This window comes from Leptinotarsa decemlineata, unplaced genomic scaffold (assembly GCF_025532065.1).
Source record: "Leptinotarsa decemlineata unplaced genomic scaffold, Ldec_3_MD MMD2_tig00000690_RagTag_RagTag, whole genome shotgun sequence".
Taxonomy (NCBI): Eukaryota; Metazoa; Arthropoda; class Insecta; order Coleoptera; family Chrysomelidae; genus Leptinotarsa; species Leptinotarsa decemlineata.
This window is the reverse complement of record NW_027412554.1, coordinates 525846-542882: the sequence shown is the minus strand read 5'-3', so window position 1 is coordinate 542882 and position 17037 is coordinate 525846. Positions and strand designations below refer to the sequence as shown.

Sequence of the window (17037 nt, the reverse complement as noted above, 5' to 3'; positions counted from 1 at the left end):
GGTTCAACTTCCTTTCAAGTCGGACCTCCCCCCATCGATGGTTCTAGAGAAATTGCTCGCCGAAGGTTTTTTTCATGGGACGTAAACTCATTAACAACCCTGATCTCAGGAAAGAATATAATGTCTTCATGTAGAACTAATCAAATCTTGGTCACGTTGTCTCTCATACATTCTCATAATGTCTCACCCTTTCTTATTATATTCATCACTTTTGTGTTTAAGACCTGATAGTCTTAGCACGAAGCTCCAACTAAAGATCTCAACTCTTCTTGGAGGAAGAAATACTTCGAAATGCGAAGAAAACAAGTTCGACGTTTATTCAATCAAGCTAGAGTAAGGTAATTGTGAGTTTTGACCCAGAACAAAGAAATTAGAAAAGCAAAATGGGTGACCTGGGGAGAGAAAATTCTATAAGAGTGATATTTATATACTTCGTAGCACCACAGGTCACAATATTTTCTCTAGACAGCCGATCGATGAAATTTGATCGAGGAAACGATCTTCTAGAAAAAAATCACTTTCCTGGAAGATTGATACTTGAGGGCGCAGGCACTGTAGATCAACAAAACTCTACCAGGAAGAGGAAGAGGAACAAGTAAAGCTTTCTGGTGTACAAAACAGGCTTGCCTGGCTATCTTTGGTACCATCAGCATCATACCCTCAGCAAATTTAAAATGCTGCTAGATCTGCCATTTGCGCAGAACATATTTTTGCGGAGCGTAGCGGACTACTAGCTGATACTGAAAGTTACAGCATTCTGTGAATTTTTTCCGACATAATGTCCCCAACATCATACAGTTCTGATCCCAAATAGAGAGAACAAGATTCTCGGAGAGGAAGAAATACTGAGAGCATTGATTCACAGTTGAACCAAAACCATTGTGTAATTTCCAGTAATCAAGTGTATTCTGCAACCAGTTGAGGTAAACTAATAGAATTAGGCTCAAAAGTTGAAATAAGTAATGTCTGAAAACTCATTAGTCGGTACACGTCTTTCTTTCGCTGATGAAACTTGAGAGGTCAATACTCCGATTGGAAGTTCCAGATGACTAATTTATTGGCGGTTATTCAGCAGATACAACTACTGAAGCTCGAAGTGCTAGGCGCGATTGAAAAGCTTATGCAAAATCAATTTAATGATTGACAAAAGTTCATATCCCCATATTATCCAATCATAGATTGCTAAGACGCCTGGATGGCTTTGCAAAATGCACATGGAGAGAGAGATAAGCGTTTGCCTATTGCATGGTTTGTGTTCTATTAAACCAATTTCTCAACTATGAAAGCATGCTTTAAGAAGCCATGACTCTTGCTCAACAACTGAGAACACTTGAAGAATCTTTGTACCATAAATTTCTGGGAGCAGTAATACATCATGATTACCTTTGAACCGATGGTAATGGCTCTGGAAAATGTAAATGCCAATATTTGTAATGACTGTGAAACCTAAACTTTCACAAGGCGAAAAATGATCAAGAAGCACTTTCAACGAAAATAAGAGTAATCAATCAGCACTTTTATCCAAAAGAAGTTACAAGAAATGTTGGATACGCAAATCAACAGGTCACTCAAAAAATTCTCGTTCGAAACAAATAGCAACTAAATCACAATTTGGTGAAAAATTTATCAGAAAAATATATCAAAGAAAGATGATGCTTTTTTGGCAGCCTTCGGAGTATCTGAAGTTGAAAAAACTTCAGAATGTTATGTGGATACAGGTACCACAACTCACATTAAAGGTAGGAACGACTTTCTACCTGAAAATTTCTGAAATTGTCAATGTAGGACAAGTAACGATTGCTAATGATGAAAATTTTCATGTGGTGTTAGTGGTGCAGTAGTACGGTTCAAGCCAAATGGAATCTAACATAATGTTTGTTTCAAATCTATCTACTAACTTGTTATCTTCTTGTACAATTTGTAAAACATAGTACTTAGTAATATAGCCATATATCTAATCAACCGTTCTCCTGCAAGAAACATTTCTGACAGTGTTCCCGACAACAAGTTGATCCAGGAAATCTAAGAGTATTTGGTTTAGGTACTGTTTGTGCCCATATACCAGACCAGAAAAGGAAGAAACTTGATTCTGAAAGAAATATTTCAATATTTGTTTAATATAGTGAATCTTTCAACGGATATAGATTGTTTCTTGGAAGAATTTTTTCCTAGTTCAGACGAAAACGAATTGAGTCCAGAAATGAACTCGAGAAGTGAAGTCAATTCTAAATTCTCATCAGGAAGTTGAAGCTAGCGAAGGAATTGAAAAGTCAAGTCTAGATTATTATCATTATCAGGAAGTTGAAGCCAGAGAAGAAGATGGGAGGGGTGAAAACCCAATAGTTGAAAAGGAAGAACCCGTCATTTAATATATTGTTATACAAGATATAATTGATGGAACCTGTTACTTTGATTTATGCATTACGTAGTAAACATTTTGACAAATGGATGAATGCAATGAGGTCTGTTGTTGACAACAAATGAATTTTTCAAGCGAACAGAAACTCAAGGGAAAATATGTGTGTTTGAAGCTAGATCAGTAGCAAAAGGCTCTAGATATAGTTTGGAATTGATTACACTAAAATATTTTTTCCTATAGTACGATACGTTTCTTATTAGCTCTTTCTATTGAGTTACATTTGTAAATTTCAGTTCATTCAGTCTTCTCACGAGCCATGTGTTTACTTCAAAATTAGGAACCATTCTATAAAAATCATCACAAGATACTTTGATGATTATATTTTATTCTACAATGATTTTGAAGTAAACATTTTGAAAGAATATTCGAATTTTCAGTTCAAAACTAAAGATCTAGGTGCTGCTAGTCATATTCTAGGAATGCAAATTATTTGAGATCAAAGAAATAACTCCTTGAAATCAAGTCGTCAAAATTATATATGAATCAGATTCTTGCTGGGTTTGGAATGACGGATTGTAATTCGGTAAACATTCCAAAATGGAAACATCCCATGATTGAAAATGAGACTTTTATTGATAATGTGCCATATCAGCAATGATTTGGTGTTTGTTGTTATATTTGAGCATGTGTTCTGCAGTTTATATTTGAGTGAATTCAATGTTATTTATACCAAAAATCATCGGCAGGCCGTAAAAAAACATTGAGATATCTCAAAGGAACTCAATCTCTTTGTCTATGCATAGAAAAAGTGTCAATTTTATATATGATCACATTGATTCTGATTGGGCCAATAATATGATCCAGACAATAGAAAATTATTTTATAGTTTTGTTTCCATTTTTTTGTGACACCTATTTCTTGGTGATGTAAAAAGCAGAAGTGCACTGCCTTGTGCTCTACCGAGGTTTATTATATTGGTATACATGAGGTCACAAAAAAACCGATCTGTTTTCAGAAATTTTGAATAGTATCTGGTCACATATTATATTCGATTATTATAATGGTACTGAACTTCTCAAGTGTGTATACGATTGCTTCTAATCGCATTATGCATGAGCGTAATATGCATCTTAATTCAATATTCTTCTTTGTATCCAGTGAGGAGTCAACCTCTTTTAATGTAATGACTGTTTATTGTAATGACATGTTTCAATTGTGTAAATGTAAAATTCTTTCCGACACGGCCAACCTCACTAACACTTTTCCCTGAAGATGATAATAAATTTTATCGAAATATTGGTATAACAGCTGGTCGTGCTGTCATCCTCTAGGCCCTACTCTATCTGAAAGTGTCATCCTGTTGTGTGTCCTTTTATACGGTCCGAACGCCTCAATACAGGTACTTTAGGTAAACTTGCCTGTATTTCGATTACATCAGGTACTATTCTTCGTGTTTGGATCTTCTCTAGGTTTATTGTTTCTAGGAGTTTGTCTTGATTTGTTTAATATATTGAATGTTTGGTCTTGTTGTGTTTTGATTTGTACTTGTTCCTCGATAAGTGATTTATAACTGTTGAATTTATAAATGTTTAAGTTTTTCCAAATGTCCATGCGGTTTCCCTTATTGACTTGTTTTATGTTCTCTGGTGGGGGAAATTATGTTTGTTTTGTATGGCGTGTGTTGCGAGGTTTGATTTATATACTATTGGGTTTATGTATGCCTTCTTGTGCTCATCGTACCTTTGGATCAGTTTTTTCTTGGTTTGCCCGATATAGAATTTGTTGCAGTCCGAGCATTGTATACTGTATATCCCGTTTTGGTTTTTGTCTTCTTCTTTTTTCATAGCTGTTTATTTTTTGTGTTATTTTCGTGTTTGACTTGTATGTGATGTTGATGTTCAATGGCTTGAAGATGTTTGCTAGTTTTTTGATTTGGTGTCCTACGTACGTAAATGCTGTCCATCGTTGTGTTGTTTTGATCCTTGTTCTGTATTTTTTGTTTGATTCTGTTTTCTAATGTATCTATTGTCTTTTGGGTGTATCCGTTCTTTGTTTCGGGCTTCATTGCTGAGTGGTATCCACAGACCATATGGTCTGTGGTGGTATCCTTAAACAAGGACCGTTATATAACATAGGATAGCCAGATCCCTATACCAGCAACGTTGTCGTGCGTGAACCGAGTCCCCACTACTTTATGACATCACCGCGGACCCGTAGCCGTTGGAATATCGCGGTGTGTGACTGTGAACGCGATGAGACACGTTGTTAAGTGACGGTTTTTGTGTTTATACTTCTTCGTGCATCTAGTAAATGAAAGAATTTTTTTACAATAAACATGCCAGGACGTCGTTGCGCTGTTTTTGGTTGTAACAACTGCCGTGTGTCCACAAAACTTACCGGAAAAGACATTGTTTACCACAACTTTCCTAAAGCAAATGATTTCGTATCGGGTACTGTACGAAAAGAATGGATAAGACGCTGCAAAAGAACGGATAAATGGAATCCTGATACCAGTCAAATTTGTTCCGTTCATTGTACTAGCAATGATTACGAAAGAGACCTGAGAAACGAATTATTAGGATTACCTGTAAGGAAACTGCTTAAAAAAGTGCTGTACCTAGTTTAAATCTGCCCCAAACCTGTACAACATATGTACCAAAAAATTCATCGCGAGAGGCAAGGTATTTAAAAAAGGAAAAGGTGACACGTCACAAAGAAGAAATGAATAAGATTTTCGAAAAGGAGCCAGAAGCTACTTCAGTCGACTTGAACCTTACCATTTCAAGTGAACCATCCTCATTAGCAGGTTCATCTCACATCATCAGCAACGCTTTAATTGCATCAGAAAATAATTTATCCATTCAGTACGAAAAGCTCCGCGGAAATCACTCTAAATTACGCAAAAAAATGGAAAGTATGAAGCGAAGATTGAATTTACAAAGAAAACAGCTTGTTTATTATAAAATGAAAAGTAAGAAAAAAATCTCCTCAGAAAGAAGAGGCCCTAAATGCATTGAAAATGTTGTGTATTTTTGCGAACTAAACTAAATTTTCCTTTATCAGCATTGTCCACTTTAAGGAGTTGGGCATCAAAAATTACTATAAAGCCAGGCTTATTGAAAGATGTGCTAACTTTTTTGAAAGTAACTGGAGAAAATATGTCGATCATGGAACAATATGTAGTAATTTCCTTTGACGAAGTAAAGGTTAAATCTAGTTTAGAATATGATGTTGGCGAAGATCAAGTTCAAGGCAACTACAATTTAATGCAAGTGTGTATGGTTCGGAGCCTTTTTTCCACTTGGAAGCAGCCTATTTATATAGGCTTCGACCAAAAAATGACGAAGGATATATTAATGAACATTATTACACAATTGCATAAAATATCATACCAGTGTGTGGCAATTGTCAGCGACTGTGGAAGCAGTGATGTTGGCTTGTGGAAAAATTTATCTGTTGATATAAATAAGAGCTATTTCAACTATCCACAGACGGAAAAAAATATATATGTTTTTGCGGATGCTCCACAATTGCTTAAACTCATCCGTAATTGGCTTTTGGACAGAGGATTTATTCTAGACAGTGACGGAAATATTAAAATATGTAAACAACCGTTGGAAAATTTAATAGAGTTAATTGATACAGAGGTAAATTCCTGTTACAAAATTTCGCAAAAACATATTACTGTTGAAAAAAGTAAACGACAAAACGTAAGACTAGCAGCTTGAAGACCTTGGCATGTTTATAAACGATGTTAATTCTTGGTTTGATATTTTCAACAGTTATGTAAAAACACCACCTGATCCCAATCGTTTGAAAGCTCCTTATGGAATTTATTTAAATGAACAAGAACACCATTTAGATAAAGTGAAAACTATGCTACTTGACATGAGAGCCGAAGGAAAACAATGTTTACAAACATTTCAGAAAGGGATGATAATGTCCATTGAATCTTTAAAGTTACTTTACCGGGATATCACAGCCGAATGTAAAGATGTACATTACATCTATACTCACAAACTCAATCAGGATTGCCTTGAAAAATTTTTTTCCCAACTACGGTGCCGAGGCCCAAATGAACACCCGTCACCATTAGAAGCCATGAAAAGAATAAGGATGATTATCTTAGGAAAAAATCCTGGTATTTTAGAGGCTCGGGTAATAAAAAACATTTTATTTTTTATTGATTCAATGTGCATGTTAACTTTTGTTTTCAAGGTAAACACACAAGAAACGGTTCCTGAGGAGTATATGGTCGCTAGAGTTTTGGAACAAGCTAAGGTTTTTGTCGAGTTACCTCAAGAAGACGCATGAGTTACTGTGCCTCTAATGGCACAGTAACTCAAAGTAGTAGCAGTGGAAGTTCGTTTTCAACATCTGACATTTCAGGAACTTCCGATACAAAATCACCAGAAACTACAGATGATGCTTTTGAGTATATTGCTGGTTTCATAGCAAAGAAATTTAAAACGACTCATCCACAACTAGGTGATTTTACTTATAAGATTAAATCTGATTTTTTTCCCAATATACCATCATGGGTACAGCAGCTTTCATTTGGGGGTCTTATTAAACCCTCAAGTGAATTTTTGAATAAAATTAAACAGTGGAACAAGCACTTTGAAATTTACCATGGCGACAACAAACTAAGGAGAGAGCCAATGGTTGTCAAAAAATTATCTTTAAAAATTAAAAAAAGAGAAAGTTTACCTTTTGATATAATCAAACTCTTCTGTAAACTGAGGACTGTTATTCGTATAAATTATTTAAACACAAAACAGTTTTTAGACAGTAAAAGTAACACAATTTGTTAAATAATAGAACATATATAGACACACCTCTCGAAGCGAAGCAGTAACTCGTCTTGATAATGCCATCTGAGATGATGGCGAAACGTCGACTATCAAATAGTACACAACGGATGAACACCCGGAAAAACAAACATCATATATATATATATATATATATATATATATATATATATATATATATATATATATATATATATATATATATATATATATATATATATATATATATATATATATATATATATACATATATAATATATATATCTGTTTTAAAAAATCTGTTTTTCCGTTAACCAGCTGTCGCACCCCTATATATATATATATATATACATACATATATAATATATTATATATATATATATATATATATATATATATATATATATATATATATATATATATATATATATAAACAATGTAGGTTTTCACGAATGGTAGAATATGATGTGTTGTTTTTCCGGGTGTTCATCCGTTGTGTACTATTCGATAGTCGACGTTTCGCCATCATCTCAGATGGCATTATCAAGACGAGTTACTGCTTCGCTTCGTTCTATTATTTAACAAATTGTGTTACTTTTAATTGTTCACTGTGATATTTTACATTTATACATTTTTACTTTTTAATCTATTATATGTGACGTATGTATATGCACTATATATATATATATATATATGAGTGCTATGTCCGATATTAACTTCTGTTTCTATATATATATATATATATATATATATATAGAAACATATATATATACTTTGTGAAGAGTTCATGATATTGTAAACTATATATATATATATATATATATATATATATATATATATATATATATATATATATATATATATATATAGTTTACAATATCATGAACTCTTCACAAAGTAATGACATCCTTGCATGAAAAACTGCCTTTTCAGCTTAATAATACCTAACTAGAATCTGAATTACAGTTTTATGAAAAGATGTAAAAACCATCACAAGAACCTAGGTACTCCAAAATAAAAAAAAGCTGAATTAACAAGAAAAACCATTTGAAATCAGAGTAAAAATTATTTTGAAAATTGTAATGATGAAATTATGGTTGAACGTTACTTTTCCATTTCGCTCCTCTTACTTTCCTCACTAGAATTTCTCAACTATGCATAAGGAAGCCGGTATTTTTGAATTGACTCAAGGGTTTACAGCACAGCATGAAGCTCTACTCACTTTCGATCATGAAATGAAAACTCTGTCAATCTTTCACAATGTAAATAATGGCAGAATGTTGGCAGAATGTCATATGATGCGGTAATGGCCCGGCGCTGGAAATACAACAATGGAAAGTAGCTGTCAAAAATATAAGGGTCCCACAATATTTTACGGGAAGATAGGTGGTGTGTTTTCACAACCTCATAAAAGACAATGGCTTAATTATGTTGAACCGTTGCCATCAGTATTCCATTGACCTTGGGTGTACCCAAGTTTCAGAAAGATCACACTTTGAATCATCTTGATTTCAGATAGTTTGGAGCCTGGCTCCCTTACCCTTTCGGCTGGCGCTTGTTAGAAGGACAAATGGGACATAACTGATCAGGGGTGGCAGCATGAAAGTCCTCAGACATCAGTAGTGCTCGTCATGGTATACCACTGCCTGGCTGGCGTGCGTGGATGAAAAATTGTTCATCTGTTAACGGGGGACATGTGGGCCTCATTCGACCAAGTGTTGGGGCCTTCTAAATCGGGAGGGGTCGTCTACAGCATAATCTATAGCTTCCCTAGCTAACGAGTTTCTGTGCTGTGCTCTATTTATACGTTGCCATAGGCTGTACTTGTGGCGCAGAAAGTCCTGATTGGTTGGCGACTTCTCGCGAACACATACTATATATTAAAGTACAGAACAGACAATATCATTGCCTTACTTTTTAAAAAGGTAATCTAAAGAACGTTTTTGAATACAAGATTTTAAAAGGTAATCCATACATATTGAGCACAAATGGGAAAGTCTGTTGAACCCATTGGAATACCTAAAACTTGTTGATAACAAGAATTTTGAAATGAACAGTATGTTGTTTTGAAAATTCAAATCAACTAATTTTCAGATTACCCTTTTTTAAAAAAGAGTGTACCATAGTCTATTTTGTACCATATGATAAAATTAATGAAATGAAAGTTTAGACGAAAATATACAGTTCACTAAAGAAAAAGAAACTGATAATGAAGTTCCATTTTTGGATACCCATCTGATAAGAGCAAATAATAATACTATTATTTTAGATCGGTACATCAAAACAGCTAATTCAGACGAATATATTGATTTTTTTTATTCCACCACTATCAAGAAACTAAAATTATTTTTCCTTGGAATGAAGAATAGAAAAAATAAAATTGTTCATAGCTAATATTGAAAGACGACGCCTACTCACGAAATTGCTTTTCAATACATTGATCATCAAATGAAACAGTGAATATAACATCTAATACAACAAACTCTAGTATTATACTGATGGTAATATAATTACTTTTGGTTCCATTCCTTTTATTCAACAATAATCTCCAAAAATTGTTGACGTTTTTAAAAATGAACCCGATATTTAAACAGCCTTAAGGAATTTATTACCAATAAATAGAATTAATTGAAAATTAAAAGACAAAGAATCATCTTTCATGAAAATTATTAGTGTGTATAGTATACCTTGCATTTTTTGCAACATAAAATATATTTCAGAGATAAGTCGAAATCTAAAATCAATAATAATAGGACACAGGAGTGATTATTATATAGGCTTTTAAAACCTTCAATCTTTCAAAATAATCTTGATCATAACATGAACTATGAATATACCAAAATTATCAATTTAGAAAACAATTATGCAAAACGACACTCTTTAGAAATGGTTGAAATTAATAATGAGTGGCACTGACCAATTGAGTAGAACTTATTAATTTCTTTCAATATGATAACATTTCTCCAACAAATCCTTTCTTAATTATTACAGTAAATGTGTGGTGTAGGAATTCTCCTATCGATTAAGATTGTAACAACTTTTCATAAAGTAAAAGTTAAGTGTATGAACAATCCATACATGATTGTTTCAAAAATGTTTTGCACTTCATCAGAGAGATTGTGATAGTATTTTGTAAAAAGGGCAAACCCTAGGCAATCCAAAACAAGCATTTTTCCCAATCACCAGAGATACACGTCTCACCAACCAAGTTGGCATCTTCAGAAGATAAAGGAAACTGATTCCAAAGTTCTAAGTTTATATCTAACAGGACACACTTTCACTTGCCAGTACATATCAACGATTTCGGCCATCCCTTCTATCTAGTACTTGAAAAATTGTGATTCAGTACTTTCTATAAGAGAAATTGAGATGAAATCAAATGAAATTGATTTTTTGATTTGTAATCAAACTTTTCTTAAGCATCTATCTACACTTTCCCATAACCTAATAATTAAATATAAAATATCACAGCTAATTATATATATTAGAAAAAAATTAATTTCGTATTACACTAATGACTTTTTCTACTGCAAATTCACATTCTTTAGTGCTATTGTTGGAAATCTGAATATCCCAATCATTAAAATCATCTAAATTGCATTCTGACTCCACATCATCCACACCTAAAAAAATTAAAGTAATTTATTTGAAAACAATAATCAAGGACAAAATTATAGTAATTATTTATATTTAGATTGACATGCCTTCTGTATACTTCCAGCCCCTGCTTTTTCGTACTTCAACGTCAGCTGAAATTCTGACGGTTTTGATTTTATTTGTATATGTATCTCGAAACCAGGCTATATCAGATTTTCTTCTTATATCACTAACTATCCAAACAGCTTTAGAAGGTGCTAAAATTTGATAATGCGACTCATTATTTACAAAATTTGATTTTTACCTTCACATGCAACTCGACAAAAGTAACCAGGTGCTTCTTTCCTGACCTCATCACTCCAATTTATCATGTCCAATCTGTATTTCTCTTTATATGGGCCATCAGTCATTAATTCTGCTCCATCTAAATTATGTTTCTCAGAGTACAATTTCTTCAATGGTTCTGATATTCGAATGATTGAACATTTTTCTTCACCTAATCTAATAATTTTAATATCAAATATTTGGTAAAAAAATCAACATGATATAATGCTCACAGTGACTTCACCTTCTCACATATGTAATCCTTACCAGACTTTCTTTTTCCACTAACTAAAATAATTATTTCTGGTTTATCCATTAGAACCTGAAAAATAGAGATAAACTTCATTTCATGAGAATATATGTAAAGGTAAATACAAAAATACATACAATAAACAAGTTTGAAGATTCATAAAAAAACACTTCTACACAGATTACAGAACCAATGTTTTGTGGTCTACAAAGAGTAGAGACTGACAGTGTAGTTGTAGTTATAGGCTATAGGGGGATATTCTGAATATGAATTAGGTAAGATTATGAATTATGGGCATGCGCTGCGGGTATGAACAAAGCGATAATTCTTCTAGAAATATTTCTTGAGCACGTATGTGATTATTCAAGTTTGAAGATCAAGATCACATTCCTATCTGAAATATTTTTTCCAAAACTCTCAAACTACGGCACTCTTAATAAAGAAATAAGATCCAATGAATTTCAGTATTTCTTTCCCAGGGATACTGAGTACAAAACTTAAGTGACGCAGTTTGACAATATCAAGTTGGCACTTCAATTTTCAAATTTTCAATGTTGTTCAAATTTGGGAATGAATTCAGGTGAAATATTTTTTTTTACATAATAACCCATAAATTGAATATTTGAATAAAATATGCGCTACAGATTTCGATTCTTGCACCATCTATCAACATGTGTACATAGTTGGGTCAATATCATTTCTCATATCGAGAGTTTTTGACAAAACAAAAGCGAATGGGTTAAACAGTCATTAAATACCATGATTTCTACGCATCTTCATTTTGTATCTCAAATGACATATTATGTCGATGCCAAGTGCCAAAGCCATAAATACCATTCATCACAGGTGTTTCAAACGTATTCGTCTGTGATTTGAATATATTCATTTTCAAAAACTACACCTCACGATTTGATTTCCACAAACTTCATTTGAAAAATGATTCAAATCACTTGACAAAGCTACTGTGCTACTGTGCTACATGTCGTGATATATTTATATTTTTCAAATAAAGTTTGTGGAGATCAAATCGTGAGGTGTAGTTTTTGAAATTACTATGGATCTTCATCAAGTAACGGCCGAATCAATCAGAAAAAAAACATATACCAATATTCATTCTGGCCACAGAATATCGGAGCTACATTTTAGCGTTGAAATGATGACGTCATATCCATTGTGATTTGAGACGTACTGACGCAACGATTATGGACATACAGGATAGCTTACTTAAATATATCACCACGTTAAACAAGCGCCGAACAGATGTGACGTAACACTGGTGACACTTTTAGTAGCTGCATAAGACTGTGTGTTATTTTAAGATTTTTTGAGGATTATTTTCGGACAGTATTACATTGTTTTTGTTTATTTTGATAACATTTTTATTTAACTATACCAATTAGGTTTCTGGAACATTGAGTTTGTTATTGTGAAAGTTGTATTTTTAGTGCTTTTGGACATATAATACTCTGTTATTTTCTTCCGTTATGAGATTTGTTTTTTGCCATTGTGGAACTTTTTCAGTTTTTTCAACATTTTTAAATTAAATTAAGGTAAAAATTGGAAATATTCACATTTTTGTAAGTAATAGCAATGATTGTCTCCCAAGAGGGGATAAATTCACTCTCAAAAATGGATTTGTTTGTTCCAAACATTTTACAGAAAATGATTATGAACGAGACCTTGAAAATGAATTGATACGGAAAAACTTATTCTATTAATTTACTGCTTAAAATAAATATGTTTTTTATAGGTTTGCCTTTACGTCGTAAATTAAAAAAAACTGTAGTACCTAGTGTTAACCTAAATTATCCAACAATTGATAAAGAGAGGGAAGTTTCACAGAATACAAGTCGCAATATTAGAGTCTTACAGAAAAAACACAATGAAACTATCAGTATGTTACTTGAATCAAATTTGGATAATTTTAAGCCATCCACATCTCAAAGTTGCCCTTCTTCTCATAATATTGTATCTCTTCAACCTCAAGCTGATCAACAAAATATACATAATTTAAATGTATTTGGAAAATGGACAGGAGTTGTAAAAACTCTTTTAAAAAAAATTGCAAAAAGGGAAGATTTTCCTTTAAATATTTTTTTTGAATTTCGCAAACTGAGAACAATTACCAGAATGGAATATTATAATAACTTAAAGGCCGACGAAAATAGGTTACTTAAAAAAAAAATTTAAACAATTTTAATAATATAAAAAAATCGAAAATGAAATAAAGTAATACATTAGTCCTTTGAATATATTTTTCTACATTCATGCAAAAAAATTATTCAGATATATCTAGTGGATAAAATAGTTCCTTTTTGCTCTAATGTAGTATTATAATATATTAAATTGTAGATTTAATAATTTCATGATTTATGGAATAAAGTTCAAGTTAAATTATTCTATCTAAATTTCTCATTTTCTCAATAAAAAATGAAAACCGTATCATGTATTTTCTGTCAGATAAATAAAAAAAGTTGTAACACCTATAAACAATTTATTACTTATATATATTTTTGATTACTAAGGGTTTATTATAAAAGATGGAACAAAAAGTTATGGAAAAATTTTTATTATCTAAAATAAAGTTCATTACAAAATTTTCGTGGGAGTTACAGTTTTTACGAATATAATAAAAAACTGATGAAACTTCTTGCTTTTAAAAAGGGCAAAATAGCTCGCCCTATCATCCACAAAAGAAAATTTTTTACTTAGTATCAATACATTCATATTAAGTATTTAACCCTATACAAAAATAATATTTTAATAAGGGATTTACATTTGTTTACTTTAATTTAAAAGTGCAGTACCGAATCAATCCAGAGTCACCACTGTTAACGTCACGAGATCACGTGACGTGCCTAATAAAATCGCAAAAGTAAGCAATCCTGTATGACCCAATCGGGGGACACCTAATGCATCATAATGTACAAGATAGAAATCGTAATACACAGAAATTTACTCCATCATAACGTCAAACGATAGAAATCGCAATTGATCATATATAGTACAAGATAGAAACATACCGCGGCATAATGTACACTTTCATAACGTAATTCATCATAATATACTTCATCATAACGTACTGCTCGGAGAGGAGTTATAATCCAAGCCGTCTGGATTTGAGTCGTTGCCCAGTCTGCAGAACAAATATCACTCTTCCACCCATAAGTCATTTTTAATAATACGTATGTTATTTGAAGAATTTTTTATAACTGTTTTAGGTCATAGGAGCACTTTTTTTGAAATTCTTTATTTGAAATAGAAAATCTCAACATATAGTTTTGTCCAACATATAGTTTCAGACTGTAGCATTTAAACTTGGGTTCTATCTGAATACATAAATAAAAATAAATCTGGCAACGATCAACGATATATTCTTTGACAATGACACTCAATTTGTATAGTATGTACAAGTATGACCGTGTAATTCCCAAAGGGAATATTTTATAAAAAATGTTATGACATTTTTAGATGCTAGCTGAGAAAAAATATGTATGCTTTTCATTGTACACTACAGTTTTTCTGTACTTACACATTCCTGACACTTACACATGCATATATACCTGTGATGCTTATAGTAAAAATCATACCAGTGTTTAGGTATTGAATTATTATTTACTTTGATATTAACTGTGATTATTATTGTTTTCCCTTAGACAAGTTCCAGCCAAGCCGTCCCCTTGAAGCTTCGACACATACGAAGGGCGCGGTGGTGCCATTCTTGTAAATGGTATTTGGTTTCAGAAATTGCGGATTCTGAAAAGACGAAGTGAGCTAAATACAGCGACTTTCTGCATTAGTCAGGCTAAGATTTCTGCCGTCTTGAAGCTAGACAATATCATGATTCCACACAAGTGGTATTCATCCAAGGACCACGATTTAACTAGAATTTATTTGATTTTCAGTATTATTATTCAGTGTAGTGAACATTTTATTAAAACAACGATGAAAATAAAATAAAAACACCAATAAAAATTAATTGGTCCTCCGGGGCGACTTCATTGATTCCAGTGGTGCATTTGCTTTTTCAGCTGCAGGAAAACCCAGAAAAACCTGCAGCACCACATCATCTGAAGATCTTGATCTAACAATGTCCTCTCTCTTATAAAACAAAATGTAGGGTGTAGTTGTTATATTTCATAACACTTTATTGTGAGATTTTCACATCAGAACATTTTGCTATTTCTCTACTGCATATGTTGCAGCACATAATCTGTGTTGGGTTCAATCAAGGTCTCATGACGGACCGTTACCACAAACTGAAACTGATGAGGTGGGGAAGGAGGTGTACCTTGAGAGAAATAATGATATTGGTTTCATAAGGAGTCACACGGGATGTATATTGCTTACCTTTACTGTTTAATTTGTCAATGAATGATATTGAGACTTCACAACTTTAGAAAATACTCAATTTCTCCGACGACCAAGATCTCTTAAAAGATGTTGGAAATTTGTCAACTAACAGATACAGCCACTTTTTTCAACGAGAAGTATTAGTATAACCCAGTACACCAGGTACTCTGGATGCTATTTAAGGAGTCCTCAAAATATGAGTATTTCATTTCTAACAATATTCCTTCTTATATCTACATGATAGAATTCAGCAAAGTGTTGGGCATGTGTACATCATTGATTTTTAAATTCTTTTGTTTACTGTTGCATACTAGTGCTCTTTTGTAATTTGGTACTCTTTCTTATACTTATGTAGTCTACAGGAAAATAAAGCTATTCATTTATTAGTTATTTATTTATGAATTGTGTCTAGTCTTATTTAGTTTTAAAATTTTATGAAAGTGGATGAGCTTTTATAATATTTACTGGTTGAGTTGTTTTGGATTTGTTGATTTTTATTGCCTGAGAATATTTTTGTACTGTTTCATTTAGGTTGTTTTTAATTGCCCAGTCAACAACTAAGAAAAATATGCTCCAGAATTCAAATAATAAAATTGGTTCACATTGAAGTTCAAATATAGGTACCCATAACCAAGTTCCCACAGTAGCTTTGTTTTGATATTGACGACTAAAATCTGTTTTTCACTTGTGATTTTGATATGAAAAACATGACCTTACAGCACCAATATGAAAAGTAAATATATTTTTGCACTAGTCGAAATTATTTCTATGGGCTCAGGATTTTTCTGGTGAAGGGTTTTTTCAGAATTCATTATTTTTGTCAGAATTCATTACATCATCATGGTTTTTTTATTACATTTGAGTAACCATGTGAAAACATTACCTGTTTGTAAACAAACCATAGCTACCACAGACATCTTAGTACATCGGTAGCCGGTCGGTTCGACGTGGGTGCTTTGTTCACTCACTCGAATTGATCGCCGTGGTGGTCGTTGGTTCACCAGGCTGAAAGATCGATTTTCACTTGCTATCGTCCAACTCGTGTTAGGAATCGCAAGTTGAAAGGTAAGACCTCGTTAATCCTTAGCTCGCACAAGTTTCGATTTCTGAGGGTTATTGTTCGTAGGGGTGCGACAGCTGGAAAAACAGAAATAGGCTGATGAGAAGTGTTTCAACAACGCTCGTGTTTCAAACTCTCACTTTTTACATTGTTATTCATCAAAGGCGTAACGTATAGGTGTTTATGGCTTCGGCGCGAATAGTGTAACGATGGCAATAAACTGTACTTACAGCCTGCTAGGTAGCTATTATCTACAGTTAAAAAGTATAGAAAAAATGCTATTTCAACACTTTAGTAATGCTCT

The 17037-nt window shown here is 32.7% G+C and overlaps 1 protein-coding gene across 5 annotated transcripts; it reads right to left on the bottom strand.

Moving 5' to 3' along the window:
• Positions 1-10534: 10534 nt before the first annotated feature.
• Positions 10535-11582, bottom strand: LOC111513657 (phosphomevalonate kinase). 5 transcript variants are annotated; one of them, XM_074174624.1, is made up of 5 exons: positions 11458-11582; positions 11304-11392; positions 11051-11247; positions 10854-10991; positions 10535-10772 (listed from the first exon to the last, which is right to left on the bottom strand). In XM_074174624.1, exons 2-5 carry the CDS (start codon positions 11384-11386, stop codon positions 10645-10647), a joined length of 546 nt encoding a protein of 181 aa, XP_074030725.1. In that variant the 5' UTR covers positions 11387-11392; positions 11458-11582; the 3' UTR covers positions 10535-10644. The 5 variants fall into 5 exon arrangements, with proteins under 5 accessions (XP_074030725.1, XP_023025643.2, XP_074030723.1 ...); XM_023169875.2 differs by having other exon boundaries at positions 10854-11003; positions 11051-11242; positions 11338-11392; positions 11458-11579; XM_074174622.1 differs by having other exon boundaries at positions 10854-11003; positions 11458-11576.
• Between the last annotated feature and the right edge of the window lie 5455 nt (positions 11583-17037).